This window comes from Centroberyx affinis, unplaced genomic scaffold (assembly GCF_046629955.1).
Source record: "Centroberyx affinis isolate AG114_WGS23_722 - 3 ecotype Tasmania unplaced genomic scaffold, CSIRO-AGI_Caff_v1 ptg001621l_1, whole genome shotgun sequence".
Taxonomy (NCBI): Eukaryota; Metazoa; Chordata; class Actinopteri; order Beryciformes; family Berycidae; genus Centroberyx; species Centroberyx affinis.
The window spans coordinates 108,018-129,009 of record NW_027280061.1 but is presented as its reverse complement, the minus strand read 5'-3'; the positions used below and the strand labels follow the sequence as shown (position 1 = coordinate 129,009).

At 41.2% G+C, this 20,992-nt stretch overlaps 1 protein-coding gene across 2 annotated transcripts; it reads right to left on the bottom strand.

Moving 5' to 3' along the window:
* Nucleotides 1–8: 8 nt before the first annotated feature.
* Nucleotides 9–20,620, bottom strand: agpat2 (1-acylglycerol-3-phosphate O-acyltransferase 2 (lysophosphatidic acid acyltransferase, beta)). Of its 2 annotated transcripts, none has more exons than XM_071528138.1 (6): nt 20,261–20,620; nt 11,720–11,853; nt 5,657–5,832; nt 5,296–5,391; nt 3,354–3,426; nt 9–3,212 (listed from the first exon to the last, which is right to left on the bottom strand). In XM_071528138.1, the coding sequence occupies exons 1-6, from the start codon at nt 20,434–20,436 to the stop codon at nt 3,055–3,057; spliced, it is 813 nt and encodes a 270-aa protein (XP_071384239.1). In that variant the 5' UTR covers nt 20,437–20,620; the 3' UTR covers nt 9–3,054. The 2 variants fall into 2 exon arrangements, with proteins under 2 accessions (XP_071384239.1, XP_071384240.1); XM_071528139.1 differs by having other exon boundaries at nt 3,132–3,202.
* Between the last annotated feature and the right edge of the window lie 372 nt (nt 20,621–20,992).

The window sequence follows — 20,992 nt, the reverse complement described above, 5'->3', positions numbered from 1 at the left end:
ACAACAACTTAAGAAAAAAAGAATGAATTTTATTCTTTTCCAAGGCATTCAAACACGTTTACCCATAGTTGGTGAAATCAAGAACACTACATCATCAATATTAATTAGATACTATAATGGGCTTCTATGCCATGTGTGCATGTACACACACACGGGACCACACACATACAAGGCCCAGCAGGGTGTCAGACAAGACGCTTCTGCCAGCTCTGTTTCTCATATCCATCTAAAGCTACCACCAAATTACACTTTAATAGCTTTGGTGAAAATCAGAGGACATTAAAGTTTTTCCCAAATACACCACCCGAACTCAACATGAAAAGTGCTTTATTAAGGTTCAGAATACTTTGAATCTTTTTCCAAAATCTTAAATATAATTTGGTAAACAACAGCCCAATCAACCAGCGGGATTGTTGCAGAGCCACCATCGTTTCAATCTCATGACACAAAGCTCAGAAATTTGTATTACAAAATAACCAAGAAATCAATAGAAAAAAAATGGATACAACACTTAATTAGCAAAATTAATGACAGTTAAAATTTTTGGAAGAAACCAATTTGGTAGCAGTACTGATGGACATTCAAACCACTTGCTGCAGAGATAAAACTTGCAGGTAAAAGATAAGAAGAAAATAGGATAATAAATATACTCAAATGTATGAAAAAAACACATTATAGAATTTGATTATTTGCTATTAGCTGGGGCGTATTCTTCATACTGGCCTCAAACACATGAAATCCCGACCATCATATTATGTACTTACTCCTTAAAGCCAAGAGCCCAGCAGGTACCACTAAAACTACTGTTGCCACTCATCTATGAAGAGCAGTATACAGGCTTAGGACCAGAGTATTGGTGAATCCATTCATTCCCACAAGATGATCTCCTCAGAAGGTTTGTGTGCACAAGTCAATCTAGGGATGAATTCAACACTTAACTCAATGTTCAAATAAATACATTTCCTAGACTTAATGGCGACTGTATGCAAGACAACATCCCACTTTAATACAAGAACTTCAAAATAAAATAGTTAGATGCAGTTAGTAGTACAGAAATATCCTGAATGTTGAAATACATTCTCAGATGGTGTTTGACGGGCAAAAGCGGCAAGCTAATTCATTTTGCAAACTTGAGTGTGAAGGCAGTGAGCAATATGAAATGTCAAGACCTGGATGTAAATTAAAACACGAAGCTGCATTACCATAAAAGAAACCGTCAGTCATATCTGGTTAGATGCCTTTGTCGACACATATTACAAAATATAAATCCTATCGGAAGTGTAATAGCCTAACAATCCAAAGTGCAATGACAACCAACTCAAACTTAAGGCCAAAATTTCCAGACTCTGTGAATAATCACTAATAATCAATTATTTACCTATAAGGTTAAGTGACAAGTGGATAAGAGTTTCCCCAGATACCATGACTACATCATAGATGTCATTGTCCCATCTCATTATCATTATTTACAAAAAACATATAGATGTTACTGGTAGCCTTCCCAGTTAACAGAGATATTCCTTCTCATTTCCAATCAATAAAATGAGTAATTAAACTCCTCTGAGATGCAGACTGAAGTAAGCTAGGTTTGTTAGTAATTAGTGAATGTTCAAGTTAACAGGAACGTATAAAAACAGACCAAGTCGAACATTGATAGAGATATAAACCACTTTCACAGTTCTTGTCATTACCCCTTCCCCACAGCAAGAATAAAACCGATCAGCAGCTAACTGATCAAGCTGGTCATACTAAAATAATAATGGGCTAATATCTGAAACTCCCCAAAATACACTTTGACATGGCACAACAGGTAGCTTGCACTTTGGAATAGTAATGCTATGACAGTTGGACATCGCACTTTATGAAATCACCTTTGACACATCTTAAATAGGTTCACTTATGGAGTTCCTTCCGAGGAGCAAAAAAGTGTGATCACATTTTTAAAAACAACAAAACAAGATCATTGGATGTAGAAATAAATATAGAGCAAAAATATAGAATACAGCGAGAAGACACTTGCTCAATGTTCCATGCAGGTTATTTCTCATCTATTGGAAAGTAAGACAAACCAAAAGAACGCACGGTGAAACACCAACAATGCACAACATTGATAATTGATCAGTCCACTTAAGTCCATTAACTCAGTAAAGATGGGTGCTATTGTTATACATTGTTTCTTGTAACCTTTTATCCCTTGCTGTTTGGCGTCATATAGTATGTCATTGAGCTATTGGTCAGTGAGTTGAAAAGCCAATATGGATATAGAGTTGATTTCATGGAGACAGATCTATAGAAGTCCCTGGTCAACCAGTGTTGACCTCTCACCTCCACACACTCCACTTCTCCTGGAGACCCCGCTCCTCTTGTCTTTAGGAAAATAGGCAAGAGAGTGGAATGCAGAAAGGGGGAGCATACACTGAAAGGAAAAGGAAGGAAGGAGATGGGGGTATTTTGAATGTGTGTGCGTATGTGTGTGTGTGTGTGTGTATGAGTGACTAAAGATAACTAAGGCTAAGGCAGCATGAGAGGAACACATAAATATCCACCGACATTTATGACCAGAAAAGAGAGAAAACGCCAAGGTTCATCTGCTAAACAGAAGACACGCGCAGAAAAGAGGGGGGAAAAAAAAGGCAAAAAAGAAAGTATAACATGACTGATAAAAAATAAGATAAAGCCAGAGAACAAACCAAGGATGAGGGTGGACAGAGCCATCCAAAAAAGGCATGCATGATGAACACACATCCGTACTGTTCGGCTTGCCGTCCGTCACTCCGCTCACGGCGGTGCAGAGCAGCGGCGCCGCTGAGGCTGCTGCAGACACAGTGAGGGTCGGGACTGACTGTGCTGTATGGGTCAGGCCGGAGGCAGACTGGGCCAGGCGTCAACTAGACAAGAGAGATGTCACGACCGTACACCTGTGTCACGTCGTTTCCTGGCCAGGTTAATGGGACAACCTGGAGGGGGTGGGGGGGGGAGGGAGGGGGGGGGAGGGAGGGATGGGTCTCGGACACGGGGCGTAGGAGAAGTGGCGGAAGGGAGGGCGTTAAATGTTCAGTGGCACACGGGCCCGTTGCTCTGGGTTACGGCGTCGGAGACGTCCAGGAAGGCAGAGCGCATCACGTTGAAGGATTTGTCGGAGAGGGACGTCACATCCTCCGACGTCATCCCCTTCGTCTCGATCTTCGGAAGGATCTTCAATCTGATGGTTCCTGGTTGAGGCACAGGACTTCAGTGTCAGAACGCCGGCACAATATCGATTACGATGTGATAATTCATACATACTGAAAAAAAACAAAACAGTACTACAGACCTAAACAAAACAAAAACAAAAGAAAATCAAGCCGAGTTACCCGATTTGAACTGCTTTTCTTTTCGTAGGTAGAAGCTGCTATAAGATGAGAACACAATGGGTATGATGGGTGCCTGGGAGAAAAGAGGGAGGGATGCAGAGAGAAGGAAAGGAGACCAAAAGAGACATCAGAGACCCTGAATACCAAAATAACATCAGATACAATCTTAATTTCCAAGTTAAGAAAACATGTCTAAAAGTAATCTGACTTCCAAACATTGCCATTCTTCTCCTAAGCAAGCCAAAGATGAGAAACAGGCACAGAGACAGAAATGCTTGACTGAACCAACAACACATTAATCTCCCTCTCTTTCCCTCTCTCCCTCTCTCTCACACACACACACACACACACACACAAATCAGCATGATTCTAGCAATCTCCATCTCCTCCAGTGCCGCTAATAGAGGCTGAGTTGATCTCCTGAGGCCCAGAGTGGCCCTTCAACAGGACGGGCTGAGCCAAACGTGGCTCCCCCTGGGGGCTGTCCTGCTTCCACTCAATCTGGCTGGCTGGGTACAAATGGATAGGCTGGGCTAAACTCAGCAGAAGCAAACATTGCGAGATAGAAATAGTCTATGTTCAGATAGATATAGTCTCAAGCGTAAAGCAAAGCAAACGGGGAATACCAAAACGCAGATTATATCCTTCAAACTTTGAATGAGGTAATCTATCACCCCAACTTGAGTACTCCTGACCACAGTGGAAATAAGCCTTAGGGCTTTATTGTGCTATCCCGACGGTTTCTACTATTTTTTTTACGGGACTCGCTGCTTGAGTGTCGTTTTCTTGGCAGAGCTGGAATTTTATGAAATTGTCAAATAAATTCATTCATTCAATCATCCGAGTATTATTTGTAGAAAATGTAAGGAAACGCATACAGTTCTAACTGTAGAGCCAAATGAGCCCCTTCAGAGAAATGTTTGTGTCTGCTAATGGCGAGCAGCAGGGCCTTATTACTGTGGCTCCTCTCCCTGATGCCTATCCGACCCAAACTGATATTAATGTATAGCAGCCTCGACAGTCTTTGAAAAAAGAAAGAGGGCTCACACACACACACACACGTGTGTGCGCACAACCCACAGTAACACACACCACCACATTTTTGCCTGGGGTGAACCGAGTTGCGGTCTCTGGCCAGGTTTCATTGAACAATGTTTTTTTAATTCATTCCACCTGCTTGACCCCGACTGTGTGTGTGTGACAGGAGATCAAGAACAGAGACCTCCCACCTCTGTGTAACGAAGCTGACTGACGTTCACCTGACAAAAGACAGAGCTCATAACCGCACACGGCTGAGCTGTCTGAGAGTTATCCTGTAGTCACTCCGTGTTGGAACTGCAATAGCCCTCCATCTTGCCTATTAGAAAGGTAGAGCCAGTGAAGTAATCTGGCGTGAGGAGATGGGGGAGCGGTTACATCATGCACAACCCCGGGGCAATTTTAGAGACGGAGAAGAACAAAATTGTCAGAAGAGAAGTGCTCAAGAGGTTGAGCTTCAAAGCCGTCATAAGCCGGTTATCTTTGCGTAAGCAGGCCAACTTCACAGGTCAAACTAATCTGATAGTGTCAAAGGAATCCTTGCAAATAAGTCCGATCGATTCGGTGCTCTCTATGCACGGTGTCATCTGTAGATCGGATGTGGTTATGTCATGAAGTAGTCTTGTGCCATATAAGGTTGCTAGCTCCCCCATGTGTCTAGAATCAGCACAATGCTGGCAACATGACCGCCCACTCTTTTAGGAGACACAATTTGGCACAAGGCTCCTGGAATAAGGCCAGTATCAGAGCCCTTGTGTAAACAGGGTCAGGGTAAAGTGGTGACTTCATTCACATAAAATATATAGATTGATTAGGACTGTCTGCATTACAAAACACACACACACACACACACACACACACACACACGAGTGTGACAGAGAAGAACAAAAGCCATGAGACCCACTTGTGCCTGCACTGCCAGGTGGAAGGCACCCTTCTTGAAGGGCAGCAGGTCGCCTCTCTGGTTTCGCGTTCCCTCTGGGAACACCCACAGCCGAATCTGTATGGGGCAAAAACCAAGGGTTAAAAGGGAGAAACAGCCATTTAACGATCCCATATCATCCCCAATCAATCATACAAAACCAGACCCGTATGATAAGTGATTAAGAGCAAAAACAAAACCAAACAAAAAACAAAACAAAGAACTGATAGTCACATTAATATGACGCATGATCTGCCCTTTCACACCAGAGAGCAGAAAGTACTAGTCCGGGATATAAAACCTGTGACCCATTCTGAGTGTGACTGGCAAGAAGGGGGATCACCTGGTCGTCCAACATAGTTTTGGCAGCGTCAGCCATGACACTCTTGGCATCGCTCGTCTTCTTGCGGTTGATAAAGACGATGCCACCCAGCCAGCAGATGATGCCCACCGTGCCGGCGTAGATCAGCTCCTTCTTGGCGATCATGGTGCAGCGGTCTGGCAGGATCTCCATCAGGCCTGGGGAACAGGGGAAAGGCGGCTGACTTATTGTCAGACAGTGTACGGTAAGAGCCATGCGTAAGACACATTGTTACTGGCAGTCACTTCTATTTCCAACGCGGCGCCATAAATACCATAAACTACATACTAGACCTTGAAGGGGAACACCACCCATTTTTCAGCGTTCATACGCATCATTTGAAATGAATTGAAATATGTCATTCCTATGGTCTAAGTTAGACCTGTGTGGGACCATGAGGCATTTCAAACATGCAAAAGCAAAAGAGAAGTAACTATAAATCAGCAAATGAATGATGAGTAACTCTGTAAAGCTTTTTAAGATAGGCAGTGTTTATTCTTCACAAGCATGACAGATAAAACATTTTTCATACAAGATGTTGGCCTGTCACCAAGTAACAGCTACGGCCCTTTTTAAACTGTTGATTGCTCACAATGGTTAAAGGTAACAAATCCATAAAATTGTAGTAGTAGTCCAACCAAAAATGTAAATTGTTTTTAAAATCAAAGTTGTTAATGTATCACTTTCTAGAAAAAGTTGGTGCTTAGTTCACCAGCACTACAAAAAAAAGTTAATTTGGAGTCCTGCACAGGAATAACAAATAGGAATGTTTAAATTGAATGAATCTGATGTTTGTACTCTGATTTCCTGAGCTGTTTTATTCCCATAGCTGCATTTTGTGTGTTGTACAATCATTACATCACCAAGGCTAGGATCAATAAAAGGCTACTAATGCTATTACAGGCTGTGAGCATAATTCACAGCTCACACTTGGGGTACTTGCTACAAAATGTAGGCTATCAGTTGCCTTCACTGAACAGGCTTCAAGGTTAGCTGAAAAAGAACAGAGCAATTTTTTTAGAATAGTCTAAATGTTAAATGCATATCGTTCTCTCTCAAAGATGTTTGTAACACACAGTAACAGCGCCAATGACTGTGTGACAGCTAAGGACTCCATTTCAGATGAGCTTTGGCCTTTCCATCTTATCTCTCGGTGGCCTTGTCAAACCGTGGATTTCATCTGGTATAAAGTCTGGTGATGCAATTCATCTGCATGAATGATGCTTATATTGAGAAATCAGGGGTGTGTGGTAACCTTCATGGCCTAAACGTCTGTCTATGTTTTGAGGACCGAGTAAGACGCAACAGCAGCTGGTACATCCTCAAATGAAACGGAGCAGGGAAAGATGCCAAACACACATGCCATCAGAGAGGCAGACAATGTCTGTGAAATAAAGGATAAGAAACAGGAGGAGAGACAGTAGATGTGTCTCTACTAGGGCAAAAGAAATAGAGCAAAGACTGAACCACAATTAGATTATAAAGTGCACTTTAAGCCCAGCCATAGCTGTGGAGTTGAGGGAGCTGAGTGCCTTATGGTCATATCAGATCAGATCTGGGATCAGCTGCTGTAAATGGCTGGGTGCAGTAGTTGGCATGGTAACTCGGACGCCAAGTCAGGCTCCTGCTGAGTTTTCTCAGCACTAATTAGGTGCCTGGCTCGCCCCCCGCTGTCACTCCCCTGGCCTCCAGCCTGCCCACATCACTCAACGGCACTGAAACACACTCGCCCAGGCACTGATGGAGAGAAAACACACCTCTGCCAAATTAGCGTCCTCAACAACGAGATTTAGGAAGACTGAGTCAACGTTGAAAGAAAGCACACACACACACACACACACACACACACACACACACACACCACATCATAGACAAACAGAAGGAACAGTACCAGAAGATCAAGTGGGTGAAGAAAGGAATCAACAGCATGCTCTTACTTAAAGCCCCAATCCATGATCACTGTTGAGAGCAGGTCTCTTGTGGCTGAGCAAGGAATTACAACAACACAATTGTTTTGGTTCACCGTTTGCTCTGAGGGCGCCCCTCCCCCTCCCGCAACCACGCTACTCGTCTCCAAGTTGAGTCTAGCATAGAGCTGAAGGATCAATCCAAAAAAAAAAAAATCGCAATATGAACTGCTTCAGAGAGAGAGGGGTGTCCAAAATGGATTTATCTGGTGTTTTAGAGCTCCAGATAATCTGGTCCATGAATCAAGTACAATATTGATGAAAACTTTATTTTTTTTAACAAAAACACTTTTCTTTAAAAAAGGTGTCCTGAGCAGGATTTTCCCCTTTGAAATAGCATAAACTAATCCAAAAATTATTCTACTCAATCATTATTTATGACCCATAGTCTGTGACAGTGTCTGTGTCCGCTGAGTCTGCCTTCTGCCTGGATTTTCCTATTTCTGAATGTTCGGGACGTTTCTGGGCATCTTTTGGCAGTGGGTGAGTCCGCCAGCAACCAAAACCACTGCTAAATCGTTTTATATCTAAAAGCCACGCTGCCTACGGTAGTGGTCCCAAACTCTAAAACAGAGTAACTGGAGTTCTGGTCACAGCGAGTGTGTGTCGTGAGCTGGCAGCTAGCTACTGTTGTTAGCGTTGCTTCTTTGTAGTAGAAAAGCTCATCCTCATCTTCAATACTTGTCAACGGGTAAAAGCAACCCCAGATTCAGACTCTTGTTTTGGAACAAGGCTTGTCTCCTTGGTGTTTCGCCTAGCTGTTTTTGTACTTTTTTACTGATTTTTCCCGTTCTGGCAACCGCATTCCCCTTGAATGCGGTTGCCAGAATGGTAAAAACACAGAAAAAAACATGTGCGTGTGCTTTGTGTCTTGTTGAGCTAGGGAGGAGGGGGTCAACTTTGAAAGTTGTGATTACAAGCAACAACTAGCAAAATCCTACACAGTATGCTTTTAAACAGTTTTAAAGTAAAAAAAAAACCCAATATCTTTCAGCCCTAGTCTTACAGCAGGCTTCTTGGCTTTGTGAGAGGATGTCAGGACAGGTAGCTATGTGATTATTTTCATTGTAATAACCAAACTATACTGCAATAGGGAAATATATGGTTAGTTGATGCCAATGAAGTAACTACAGCGATCGGTAACCATACTTAGCCAAAACTTTCATGCACAAGTTGTTTGGCCAGTTTCCAAGGCTCCTCAAATCACACGCACTCGCTCATCACCCCTCCCCTACAGCAAAAGCTGCACCCCAATGTAAACAAAACACAAACACAGAGAGCCAGAGTGATGATGGGGACAAATGGGGCACTGTACAGCGATTGCGCATTGGGCCTTTAATCTAGACCAGTCATCCTCAAAGTCCGGACTCCGGTCCGGATCCGGACCGAACCACAACTGTCTCCGGACTCTGAGCGAATTATACTTTTCATATGTGTTATTTGTATTATCTGCGAGACTTCGCCGCAACGCAACGAGTCAAAATTATCCGCTTTCTCCACTGCAAGCAGCGCTCTGAATGCCCGACTGCTCCACTGTCTGTGTGAGGACGTCTACTCTGCTTTGGTTTGGTCCAATCACATGACGCGACGTCATACTGTAGAGCCGCACTTTTTTTTTCAAACTTTATTTTTAAAAGAGAAGAGAACAAAGACCGGTGTAATCAAGTTGACAGCGCAGCTCGTTTCGTCAGCTGTTAGCTACTAGCCTAGATTTGGAACGTGAATCAGTCACGCCAATAAAATGGCGTGTTCAAAGGTGGCCAGCCTGCAGTGAGTCTGCATTCTCAACAATGAACACGGTGAAGAACGAGTACCGCAGCCGACTCACCAATGAACACTTGCATCAGTGTCTCTGCCTGGTCATTACACCTTTTGTGCCAAAGTTCAAAGTCTTGGCAGCAGACCAAAGGTGCCACTTCTCTCATTAAGCAACAGTGTTTGACACAATGTACAATAGTTCTGGACTTATTTGGACTTTGATTCTTAGGATGGTTTGATTCACCTTTGGTGGCTGGGTGTGTGAACCGGGTTTGGGGGATGGGGATAATGGGGAAATGGTGATTTGTAGCTTTAATTTAATTAAATTTTATATGTAATTTTATGTTTTATTTAATTTAATTTTATATATTTTATATAATTTTATTTTATATTATATATATTCCTACTTAATTTTATATTATTAATTTAATAATTTAATTATAATTCGTTAAAAGCTTGACTGACCTTAATAAACGGACCTTTGTCTAATTGAAAATTTTCTTTGTGGACCTTTAAGATTTGTATTTGAGTACCCCTGATCTAGACCTATTTTATATGGCATTCAGCAATTTGACAACCAGCTATTATCTCACACCGTTAACGGTCCTGGGTCCTCTGATGCCAGGCATAATGCATTTTCTATTGATCCATGTGTTCTTTTAGGGTCTTCTATGACTGTGCCCAACCAAACCAATGAATCTGACTCTTCAAATACTCTTGGTGGTTGCGTGGCACTCAATCTTCATTTCCATTTAGGCAGAAACCCTTTGGCAGCACCAAACCTGACATAATCTTACATTTTGCCCCATGATTGTTGTCTAAGCAATGCAGGAATCTGTTTTAGCACGCCAAACAACAGGATAGGACATTCCTGCTAGCAACTTCAGAGGGAGGAGTGCAATGTTTCCATATCATACACCTGACAGACCTTCCTTGGTGTTAACATAGCCTAAACCCAATCAAATATTTCCATAAGCAAATAGTGGAATAAAGATGTGACAGGTTACATTACGAGGGCTTGGAACCAAAGGGGCGTAAGTGCGTTATAGTCAATTTTACAGGAGAGCCAAAACAAATTTTGATCAAACTTGGATCAGCTGCCGTTACTAAGCACAATATTTTAACTTTTTGTGTTATCAGATTGAGCATTACTATAAAAACAATACTGCTACAGTTTAAGGTGAATTATATTTGTAAACTTTTTTAAAAATGGCAAAAGAGTGAAATGCGTCTTTTTGGCACAAATATTATCCAATACAGCCATGCAGAATATGGGCGTATATAAGTAAACAATTGTAAAACACATTCATTTTAATACAAATCTAGCAATTTCACTTCAATCAACACTAAAATATAAAACAAGATCAGAATGAATATCTTTATCTTGAAGTAATGCTCAGCAACTTTCACCAAGGCCTTTAAAATTGTAGGCTACATAGAACATATCAAAGTGATTGATACATTTTTTTTGTTAAAAACATTTAATAAACCTTTTTAATAAACCTCTATAGACATAAGAAACTACTTTTGATTCTAAACTACTACTTTTTTTCTTTTGCTAGTATAATACATTTTTAGAATATTCATTAGGATATGAATAGGATACTAAAAATGATGTGCTCATGCTGCCATGCTAGCATTACTTACGTCAGCATGCATTTGGAGTTGACCTAAGTGCTGTTAGAATCCTCTACCCACAATGCTTGTTCAGTGTCAAAAGTGGGGTTTTGCTTGGTGTCAAAAGGGCCTAAGTGAATTACGCCTTACGTTACGCCCTTTTGGCTGCAAACAAAACACTACTTTTACTGTTTTTACTGGCTTTCAGTTTTTGTTTAATTAAAACTTATGGGTCATGATTTCAGTTGTGTCCTTTTGGCACTGATAAGATCTCACTGAGACCTTTCAATTGATATATAATACTCATATTCGCCCAAAATCGCACTTACGCCCCTTTGGCTCCAAGCCCTCCATTATCTAACCACTAAACTTTGTTTCAGATTGTTTTTTTTTTAAAACAAAATGACAGCTCAAGTTATTTTGTGAGCCAGCAAACCTTAACTACAAAAAGTTTTAGTGGTTAACCAAACATCTGATATGAACAGCGGATTGGCAGTCTAAATGAAATAAAATAGAAAATAAGATACATTTCTGCACTGATTTTTCATTTGTAAGTGCGATGTTTTCTGCAAACTGAAGAAAGGAAAAATTGCATCAACCATTTTGACAATGGAACCATTCTCAAAAAAAATTAATCTGCATATGAAGGTACTGCTGCACTATAGCAGTACGGAAACTATACCTGTGCAACACCAATACCCACCCAAAACATCCAGGGAGCTCTGGTGATTGGAGATGATGACATAGGGGCCCTCTGTCTGCAGATGCTCCCAACCGCTCACTTCAAACCGAAGACCTAGAAAATACTTCACATGGCGAACCAGGGAGCGGATAATCCTGAGGGCGAAAAAGGTTAATTAGAGACCAGAAAATCAGAGGTTATTGCTCACAACCTTGTAAACAGAGTACATCTCTTAAACCAGACCCCTACTTGGGAACAGAGGTTGTTCAAACCAGAGGAATGTGTAAATGATTGTGCAATTCACGTTCACAATATGAAGCATGCATAATGTATTCCAAAACCCCACTTATTGGGCATACATAGCCTAATTGGCAATGGAAATGCATCTAATTGCACCTAACAAAAAAGGGAATTCCAATACATCGTCATATTTTACATTTTTTGTTTGTATACTATATACTGTATACTATTTAATTATTCATGGCCATTCAATTTGCCAGTTCAGATATATTAAATTTGGATGACGCTCTACCTTAAGACAAAACATAATCAAGACTGTTTTAACAATACAAGAAACCAGGGAGCTTAACCATGTTCTACATCCCCATTAGTTTTGTTTGTTTCTTGGCTGGTTAAATATTTGCCTGAAGTAAGCAAAACGCTCCAATGAGCTTTGAGAAAGACTGTCTTACCATCTGTCTGAGCCTGTATAAGCAGGCTGCCTCTGACATTGCATAAGGTATGAAAAACACAACCAAGAAAGTTAGGACATGTTTTTTTTTTGTTTTTGTTTTTTTAACCCCAATCTAAAGTTAAGCAGCTATTTGGGCTAAGAATGATCAAGTCAGGACCTGCCTTGCCCAGTGGGGTGATCCCATACAGATTTAGAAGACTAGGGTGAAAAATGTATACTTAAAAAGTTGCACAACAGTGTTGCTGGATTGGCTTCCAAACCCCATGGTTCAGTACCTTGGATATCACATCAAGGTTTGGTCTGTTAAGCGGGGGAAATGAAAATTTTGCTTTTTGTTTGCTGAAATAAACATGTTCACTATCCAATTTTAGCAGTATCCCTTTTCCAAATACTTTTGATAGAGGCATTACAAAATAATACATACAAAAACACATTTACAATTTTGCGTGACAGTCAAAGTTCAAGTTAAAGAGTCCCTTATCTGATTAACTTAAAAAAGCTGACTTTTCACACTGATATCAGTAGCATTATTTCCTGTTTGTACCCCTTCTGAGTTCATTTCAAGTTACTGCTCCACTCTTTTGGGACTAATAAAAGCGTTACACATTCGCTTGTTTTAGTATTAATTTGTTTGTCTATTTGCAGAGCTTTGAGGAAACTGAGATAACATATCTGAACTTGATAAGAACTCTCCATCACCAGTAACGAGACAACGGTGACTTCTCCCCAGACTGGCAACAATCCTGGTGCGATTCTAGACAACCAACTGCCATATGGGGCACACATTTCCATGCAGGTTGGCACTCTACAACATCCATCAAATCAGACCCTTCAACAAAAGGGACTCAAGCTTTACTCATCTCCCATCTGTAATACTCAAGCACCCTCCTAGAAATACTCTCTTTAGACCCTAAAATGCATCCAGAACACTGTGGCCTGCCTTGTCTAAAACCTCCCCAAAGTCTCCCATGTCACTCCCCTCAAACACACTGTCTGTCTGTGGCTGCTCATTTCAAATTCAAAACCCTGGTGCTGGCGTATAAGGCTGCACAGGGAGCCGTGCCGCCACACCTCCAGTGGTCTGCATTGTGCCACTGTCGGCCTCTTAGCTCTCCACTCCCTGCTACGACCGGGTCATCGCTCCACCTGGACTCCCCACTCCAGTTAGCACAGCAGTCACTCCCCATCTTCTGTCGAAGGCTGAAAACTCATCGCTTCAAGAAGTTCCTCACATCACTCTCTCACCACTGAATCATGTCCCCTCCCCCACGTCTTCCTCCTCTACTTGCCCTAATTTGCTCTCATCAAAAAAAAAAGGAAAAAGAAAGAAAACTTCCTTCTACCACTCTCCTCAGCATTTATTTCTTTTCCACCACTTCTGTCAAAGGAATGTTGCAGTAAACTATGGCTCTGACCCTTGCTTGTTATGATCGTGGTCTAGGAACTGAAGCTTATTCTGCTGTTGCATTCTTTGCAAGTTAGATGAGAGGGTGAGCTAAATGCCTATAATTTAAAGTGTTAATGAATTAGTAAGCTAGCAGGGGTACTGCTAGTTTGCTTAGCTACTAGCTGACAAGCTGGCTGCTTACAGCTGACCAGTTGTAGCAAGGGTGGGCAACACTTCTCTAATTATATCTAGGGCTGCACATGATCACGGTTTTTGGGGCAGATTCTGATTACCAATTCTGTTTTTGACTGCTGGTTCAAATTATGTATTTTACCCAGACTTTCAACTAATAGCGGCAGATCATGTAAAAGTACACAGCAAGAATAACATTTCAATTTAGCACTGTGTTTAACAGATTGTTCTTATGGCTGCATGACACTGCTGTCCTGACCATGTGTAAATAAATCATAGTTTTATTCAAACCCAAAAGTGATTACAATGCAAAGAGATCACATGTTTAGTGTGTGCTTGATGACTGAGGTGCTTACTCACCTCTTCACGCCAGTAGCACATAAGGCAGCATAGGCTATTCATTCTAATACATTAAACTGTTTCTAATCACAGAAACTTTAAAATTCATAACGCAATGTTAGAAATGATTAGCTGTCAATGTTTATAGACAGCTGAAAATAGTGAATGAATACAATAATCAAACACTCTAAAAACGCTCTGTGCAGAAAGGAGCGAAATTAAATGACCAGGTCTCTCACTGTGCCTCACTCCCAGCAATTCTGAGATTAAAAACAGCAAAGCCACTTAAAGCCCTGGGAAAGTAGATTTGAATAGCCTTTATTTTCCCTTGATGTCACAGTTGAGTACCTTTTTACCCATTCACCAAGGTTTAAAAGACCAGAAAGGCCATTGATTGGATATAAACACTGTGTTTGGAGAGGTAGCTGAAGTGTCCTTAGCTATAAATGAGGCTGCGGGGAAATGTGGATTTGCAGTTTTATCTGGAATCCCTTATTTGGGCAAATGAGTCTGTCTGCAATACGTTAAACGTAAACAATCCCTCATGAATAAACTTACTAGCAAAAAAAAGACGTAATGATTCAATGTTGCTGAAACACTGGCTCATGGAGGAGCAGGTAGAATAACGCAAATACAGTCTTTCATTTACAACAGATTGCAGTGCCAATATCATGGTATAGGACAACTTTGAGTATAATATTGCTATTATCCAAAGGTTTTATCAACAATTTTATTGTTAATATTTGTAAGTCCTCAAGACTCTCATGTCGTTGCTATGCAACATACACAGTAAAAGAGACAGTTCATTTCCATTGCACTGGAACAGACTGCACAATGTGGGAGGAATAGACCACTGAAGTGTGTCGTCATTTTGGGTCTCCCGGATCATGTCCGGTTCTTTATTTTTCACCTATGCCGAAAATTAATAGGATTTATGGTTCCTGTTTACCAATCAATATGTGAAACCGCGACATTGGAAATATCAAAGGGCTACTTTATTATATGTGTTATCGACTTAATCTATTTTAAAAAAAAATATTTGCTAACAAACTGATTATGGATGTTGTGTCATGGGAGCCATCTCTCCATCCTAGAACACGCAGAGCGGTTGACGTTAGCATCAAATGCTGAAATGCTAAGCTGCTTAATGATAGCGATTTTTTACATGTTTTCATTGTGGCTTCAAAACTGGCCCACACCCACTTTAACAAATACAGAAATCCATATTAAATCCAAAGATCTTAAGCCAATCATTTTACACCCCTATTCATTTTCGCATTAGTCTGACAAGGCAATGGAACCAGAATCTTATTACGTCACACTTTGGTGAAGTATTCTGCTGTAGTAATCACAATTGAGATGGCCCATCACAATTTCACAAGCTCACCATCCAAATTATATTATTTGCACATATGACATTTTTAAATTGTTGTTTATGTTCTAGCAAGCCAATGCCATTGCTAGAAAGATTTGTGCCTCAGAAATAAAAAAAAATCAGTGACAACAAAGTATGACTGTGAAAATTATGTTTATTTATTAGGCTACATTGTATCGTGATTGTATAAAATCATGAACCCCATATCGTGCATTAGGCTATATTGTATCATATTGTGAGATAAGCATATCATCCCAGCCATCCCTACTTTGAACATCTGAAATCAGAAACTTTTACTACTATAGGCCGTACCAATAGAAAGTGCATCCCTACGAATAATCTTATTTTTGCTTGACGACACTGAGGTGAATCACCAACAGCAATCACTATAAGAATTCTGCATGCTCTCCACAAGTAAATAATTCAATATTCATAACAAAGTATGAATTGTACCTATTTGGTGGGAGACAAATCATGTTGTGGTATTATCTAAAATAATAACGGAAGGCATGGAAGTTCTGGAACCTTCAAAACACAGATGAGACCATTTTTCTCTGGTTCAGTTCCTGCCAATTCGCTATGTGCTTCAATACTGGCTGCTATAAAAATAACTGGTTTCTAAAATCAGATGGTAGCTATTCAGTTTAAAAATAATAATAATTTAGGGCTGGGCAATATACCGATATTATATCGATATCGTGATATGAGACTAGATATCGTCTTAGATTTTGGATATTGTAATATCGTGATATGGCATAAGTGTTGTCTTTTCCTGGTTTTAAAGGCTACATTACAGTAAAGTGATGTCATTTTCTGAACTCACCAGACTGTTCTAAAACAGGGAAGGAAACCCTGTCTTTGCATTTTATTTTGATCACAGTCTTGTTTTAATAAAAGTGCTTGTGACATCTCACATGTGGCTTTGACTTACAACTGAACATTTAGCCCACTTCGTAGAAAATACCAAGATATAGGCTATATCGTGTATTGCCATTCAGCCTAAAAATACCGAGATATGATTTTTGGTCCATATCGCCCAGCACTATAATAAATGATTCAATATTTTGGAGGTGTGACATTTCTTACTGCTTGATATCTTTATTTGACTTTAAAATACAACAAAGTGCAATGCACTTTGATATAAAATACTGTCAAAATGCGCTTGTAAACACAAAGCGAGCCTTCAGGACAATCTGCCTAGTGCCTACCTTGGCAATGACCTCAATAATGTCTTGCTAATCTCCAAAATGGCCGTAATCAACCACAGTCACAAGAAACTCTCAAACTTCCTTGTTCATTCATTCATTCATTGCCATCTTTACGTGACACCCATGCAACAAGCACAACTGCACAAAGTTTAGTAGTGCAGTTTCTGAATCGACATCTGTCTTTGGGACTGAATGAGTCTTTAGTGGCTGTATCGGACTGAGCGAAAGAAACAGTACAGACAGAAGTGATTTTTTCGTTCAGTTGGTTCAGCTGCTAGTGTATGAGGTAGTAGCTCACTTGTTGCATTGGACTTAATGAACCATGAAGTAAAGTGAATCAAATGAACCGATCCTGAATCAATTCACTACCATCGGCAAGCCTGAAAGGATTGAGTTACTTAAAAGAATTGGTCTTCCCACCACTAGCTATGATGGAGATAAAAAAGGTGGAGAATATGGCAACTGAACTTTCAACCATGCAAGGATGAGTGTGATTGGATGACTGCTTAACATTTGTATAAATTGAACAGCTATTTGTCTCAAGATCATCCTGCAATCAACGGCAAGGCATACTGCAATCAAGGGAGTAGAGCACAAGTCTGACATTGTGCAAGCCAGAGTTAACCTACAGCTTGCAGAAATAAGATTTTAAGTAGTGTATCCAACAGTCACTGCTCTCTCACAATTTCATCAGTTCTGACAATAATGCCAGACACAGCAGGCAACTGGTGTGGCTTTTGGCCTTTAGACTTTCACTTCACTGGCCATGACAAAACTTAAAGTTTCACTTTTTTTCTATGAACCAGCATAGAAAACTAGTTCAAACTAGTTAGGCTACTATATGAAAAGTAAAGCTCTCCATGCTTCAAATTACTGAAAGGGACGAGATAGGCAATTTTTTTAACTTGTCTATTAGCACCGGCTCACTGTCTGTCTTGTGACTACTTAATGCAATCATGGCACATTACTGGCTGACAGAAATCTAGGTTAGACCATTTATGTTTGATTGGTACAATACAGTAAAATACCTCTAACCTTTAAACTGAAATACAATCTTCACTATCTTTCAATGCAGCGCTACAGTGATAACACATCCAGTCTTGTGCAAAAGGCAGTAGTTATGCAATGGCTCAGCCAGTGTTGCAGCAATTGTGAGATTGTTCAAGGGGAATGAAATGGCCTCAGTTGCATTCTTTTACGGCCAGTTCACTCAGCTTTTCCCTTGATGCATTTCATGATCAGTGTCGAAATACGTTCCTTTTAAACCTACAAAGCATAATGACATGTATCTGACACCAGCTTAGGTTTCATGCAATTTAGCTGCTCACAGAAAAAGGTGAGTCTGACCTGTTATCCTTAAAACTATTGTACCAACAAACAAAGATATCGATGTTGAAGCTAATTCAGGTGTCAAAGGTCAGAGGCTTGCTCAGAATAGGGTCACAGCAACAGGATCAGAATGATAGAGCAGAGGAGACACACTGGCACTATTCTACTGATGTCAGAAGCGATCACACAGTGTGCAACCTGACTCCTGAGCTCAATGAATTGTGAGTGACAAACTAAGCCTCTATTCTTGATAATTCAGCTGGAATCTTAGTAAACAGCTGCCCTCCAATTCCATTTGTCGTTCACGTATGTGGCAGACACAATAGCCTCACCACAACAAGCATTAACGCTACATTCTCAGCTCAACAGTGGCTCTGCACAAAAACGCCAACACTGAAAGATCCAAGGCCAACAAAAGTGGTTCAGGAAGAGCAAGGACCACATTATTGGCAACTTGAGGTCAGTGGATGCAAGTGACTGAGTGTACATGTAAAGGCCTATTGTGGCCCACATTGTGTGTTCACTACAGTTTACTGCGCTACGTCCAAGTACCCCAAGTTAGCTGTGTAGCAAGCAGTCAACCCCAGAATTAAGGCCTTTGTGTAGCCTACCCGTTTGAGGGCAAATGACTGTGACAAACGGCACTGTCCTTGATGAATCAGTGAACTCTTTCTGTCATAGCCTGCCAAGTGTTAGCGTGTGTCTACAACCCTTTTCTCTCTCTCTCTGTGCCCGTCTGTCTCTAATACAGGCACTTTGTCACGGTGAACAGGTCCAGATAACCTTTGAGCTAACAGACTGGTGCAACATGACACCACCACGTTGGCTAACATGACTGTGAAACAGTTATCCCAAGTGCACTGAGGCAGCCAGTCTGCTGTTGTTAACTGACAGGACTAACAATGTCAACGGAACAAGGCAAACTGAGGAGGTGAACTGGACATTGATTGCCGGGGTTGTATTGGGGATGGGCCTCATAACTATTCAGTAAGCCTACTCTAGTCAGGAGGAACATAAGATCTGACCTCCACCTCTTCAAGGTAATTACTGGATGCAGTCATTTGTGTCCAATCCCCCCCCCCCCCCCCTATAACCACAAAATCCCCTGCTACAAAGTGGACACTGATACTAAAGGCGTACTATATTTCTATCGTAACAGGTATCAGTTGACCCAGCCAGTTAGTGGGTCAGGTCTAAAATAACACATTTTCTCCAGTGGTAAGGAGTCTTTCTCACCGAGCCAATACCAGCATTTACGTGAAGAACGCCGAAAAGGGGCAGGCTAGTCTGGAAAACTTGAAGATGGTTTGGCAAACGTCACGTAAAGACACCAGCGTTAACCATCACACTTTGATAGCTTTATGTAATAATAGCGTTATCAAAACTGCTATCTTCATTGTTTAATGTTATAACAATCGTAGTAACCACCTAAGTCACCTACCTTACGTTGGCTAGCATAAAGCCTATCCATGTTGTGGTCAACCGAGGTGAACACACGCTAATACATGACTGTGATAGCACACATGCGATTTACGAACAGGGGGTATGCTACCCTGCCAATCAGTGCATTGTATACAACGTGTATTAAGTTAGCCAACGATTCCAGTAGGCTAAGTATAAATTAACTGAGGCTAGGTAACTATGGTTAGCATTGCTTTGGCCGCCTGGGAACAGTCAAATAGCACATGCCGTGGCATGGTTCACTGAGCAGTAGACGTAACGTAAATGTTAACGTTAGCATTCCTGTCTTCAGCCAACGTTAACGTGTTGCCACTGCACGGGCTAGCGTAGTTTTTATAGAAAATGTTTGGTTTATTTATTTTTTAGTTTTGCTTCCCTTCCAAAGTCTGGCAAATTGGTCGGCTAGACGCTCGGCAGTGATTGTTCTTTTCACGTTACGCTCCAGCCTGAGCCAGCGGTGTAGCCCAGCTAACGGTAACTGAATGTTTAATGTCAACTACGGCTGCAACTAGCCAGCTAGCTTGCTAATGTTAGCTGTCAGGCGGCACTGCTAGCGATGTTTATGCAAGCAACTTACCTCATGTTTTCAACGTCTCTACCTCCGCTTTTCAGTATGCACAGGGGGATCGCAATCATGGCCAAACACATCATCCAGGCGACGTAAAAACACTTTTTGAAATAAAAAACAAACGTGCTGCTGGTCCACATCAGAAGTGGAAGCAGCAGCAGCGGTACCATCCATAGCACATCCATTGATCCTCCACAGAAACTGCCAGCAAAAATATACGGTTGGATGAGGAAGCCGCCAGCAGACTGGCTAGTCGCTAGCTACGGTGCAAGAGGGGAAAGCAGCACCGCGACCCTGACAAACATTACAACGTCAAAAGTATTCCTTTGGGCACCCACGGCGAGAGCGATGCTAGCGTTGGGCTGCTGAAAATGAACATGAAACCTGTTCATCTGTTGCTAAATGGCATCATGAGGTGGAGTCAAGTCGTCATCGGTTGAAGTTTCCTTCTATTTCCGGTTGCGGGAGCGTTATTTCTGATGTACTTGCAACCAACTCGTGATCCTGTCACTGTTTCTGATGTAGAACTAGAGGTTTAACGAGATTATGCATGAGATGGAATGAAGTTAAATCCTTAGAGAATTAGTGCAACTGTTTCAGTCATTAAGTTTGTTCAAAACAGCGGCTCTCCCTCTGTGTCAGCATCACAGAGTCAGAGCTCTGCAGGCTATGTGGTGTCTCAGTTTTGTCTTACTAGGCATCCGCATGTATAGGATAGACTATTAGTCTACCATAATAAGG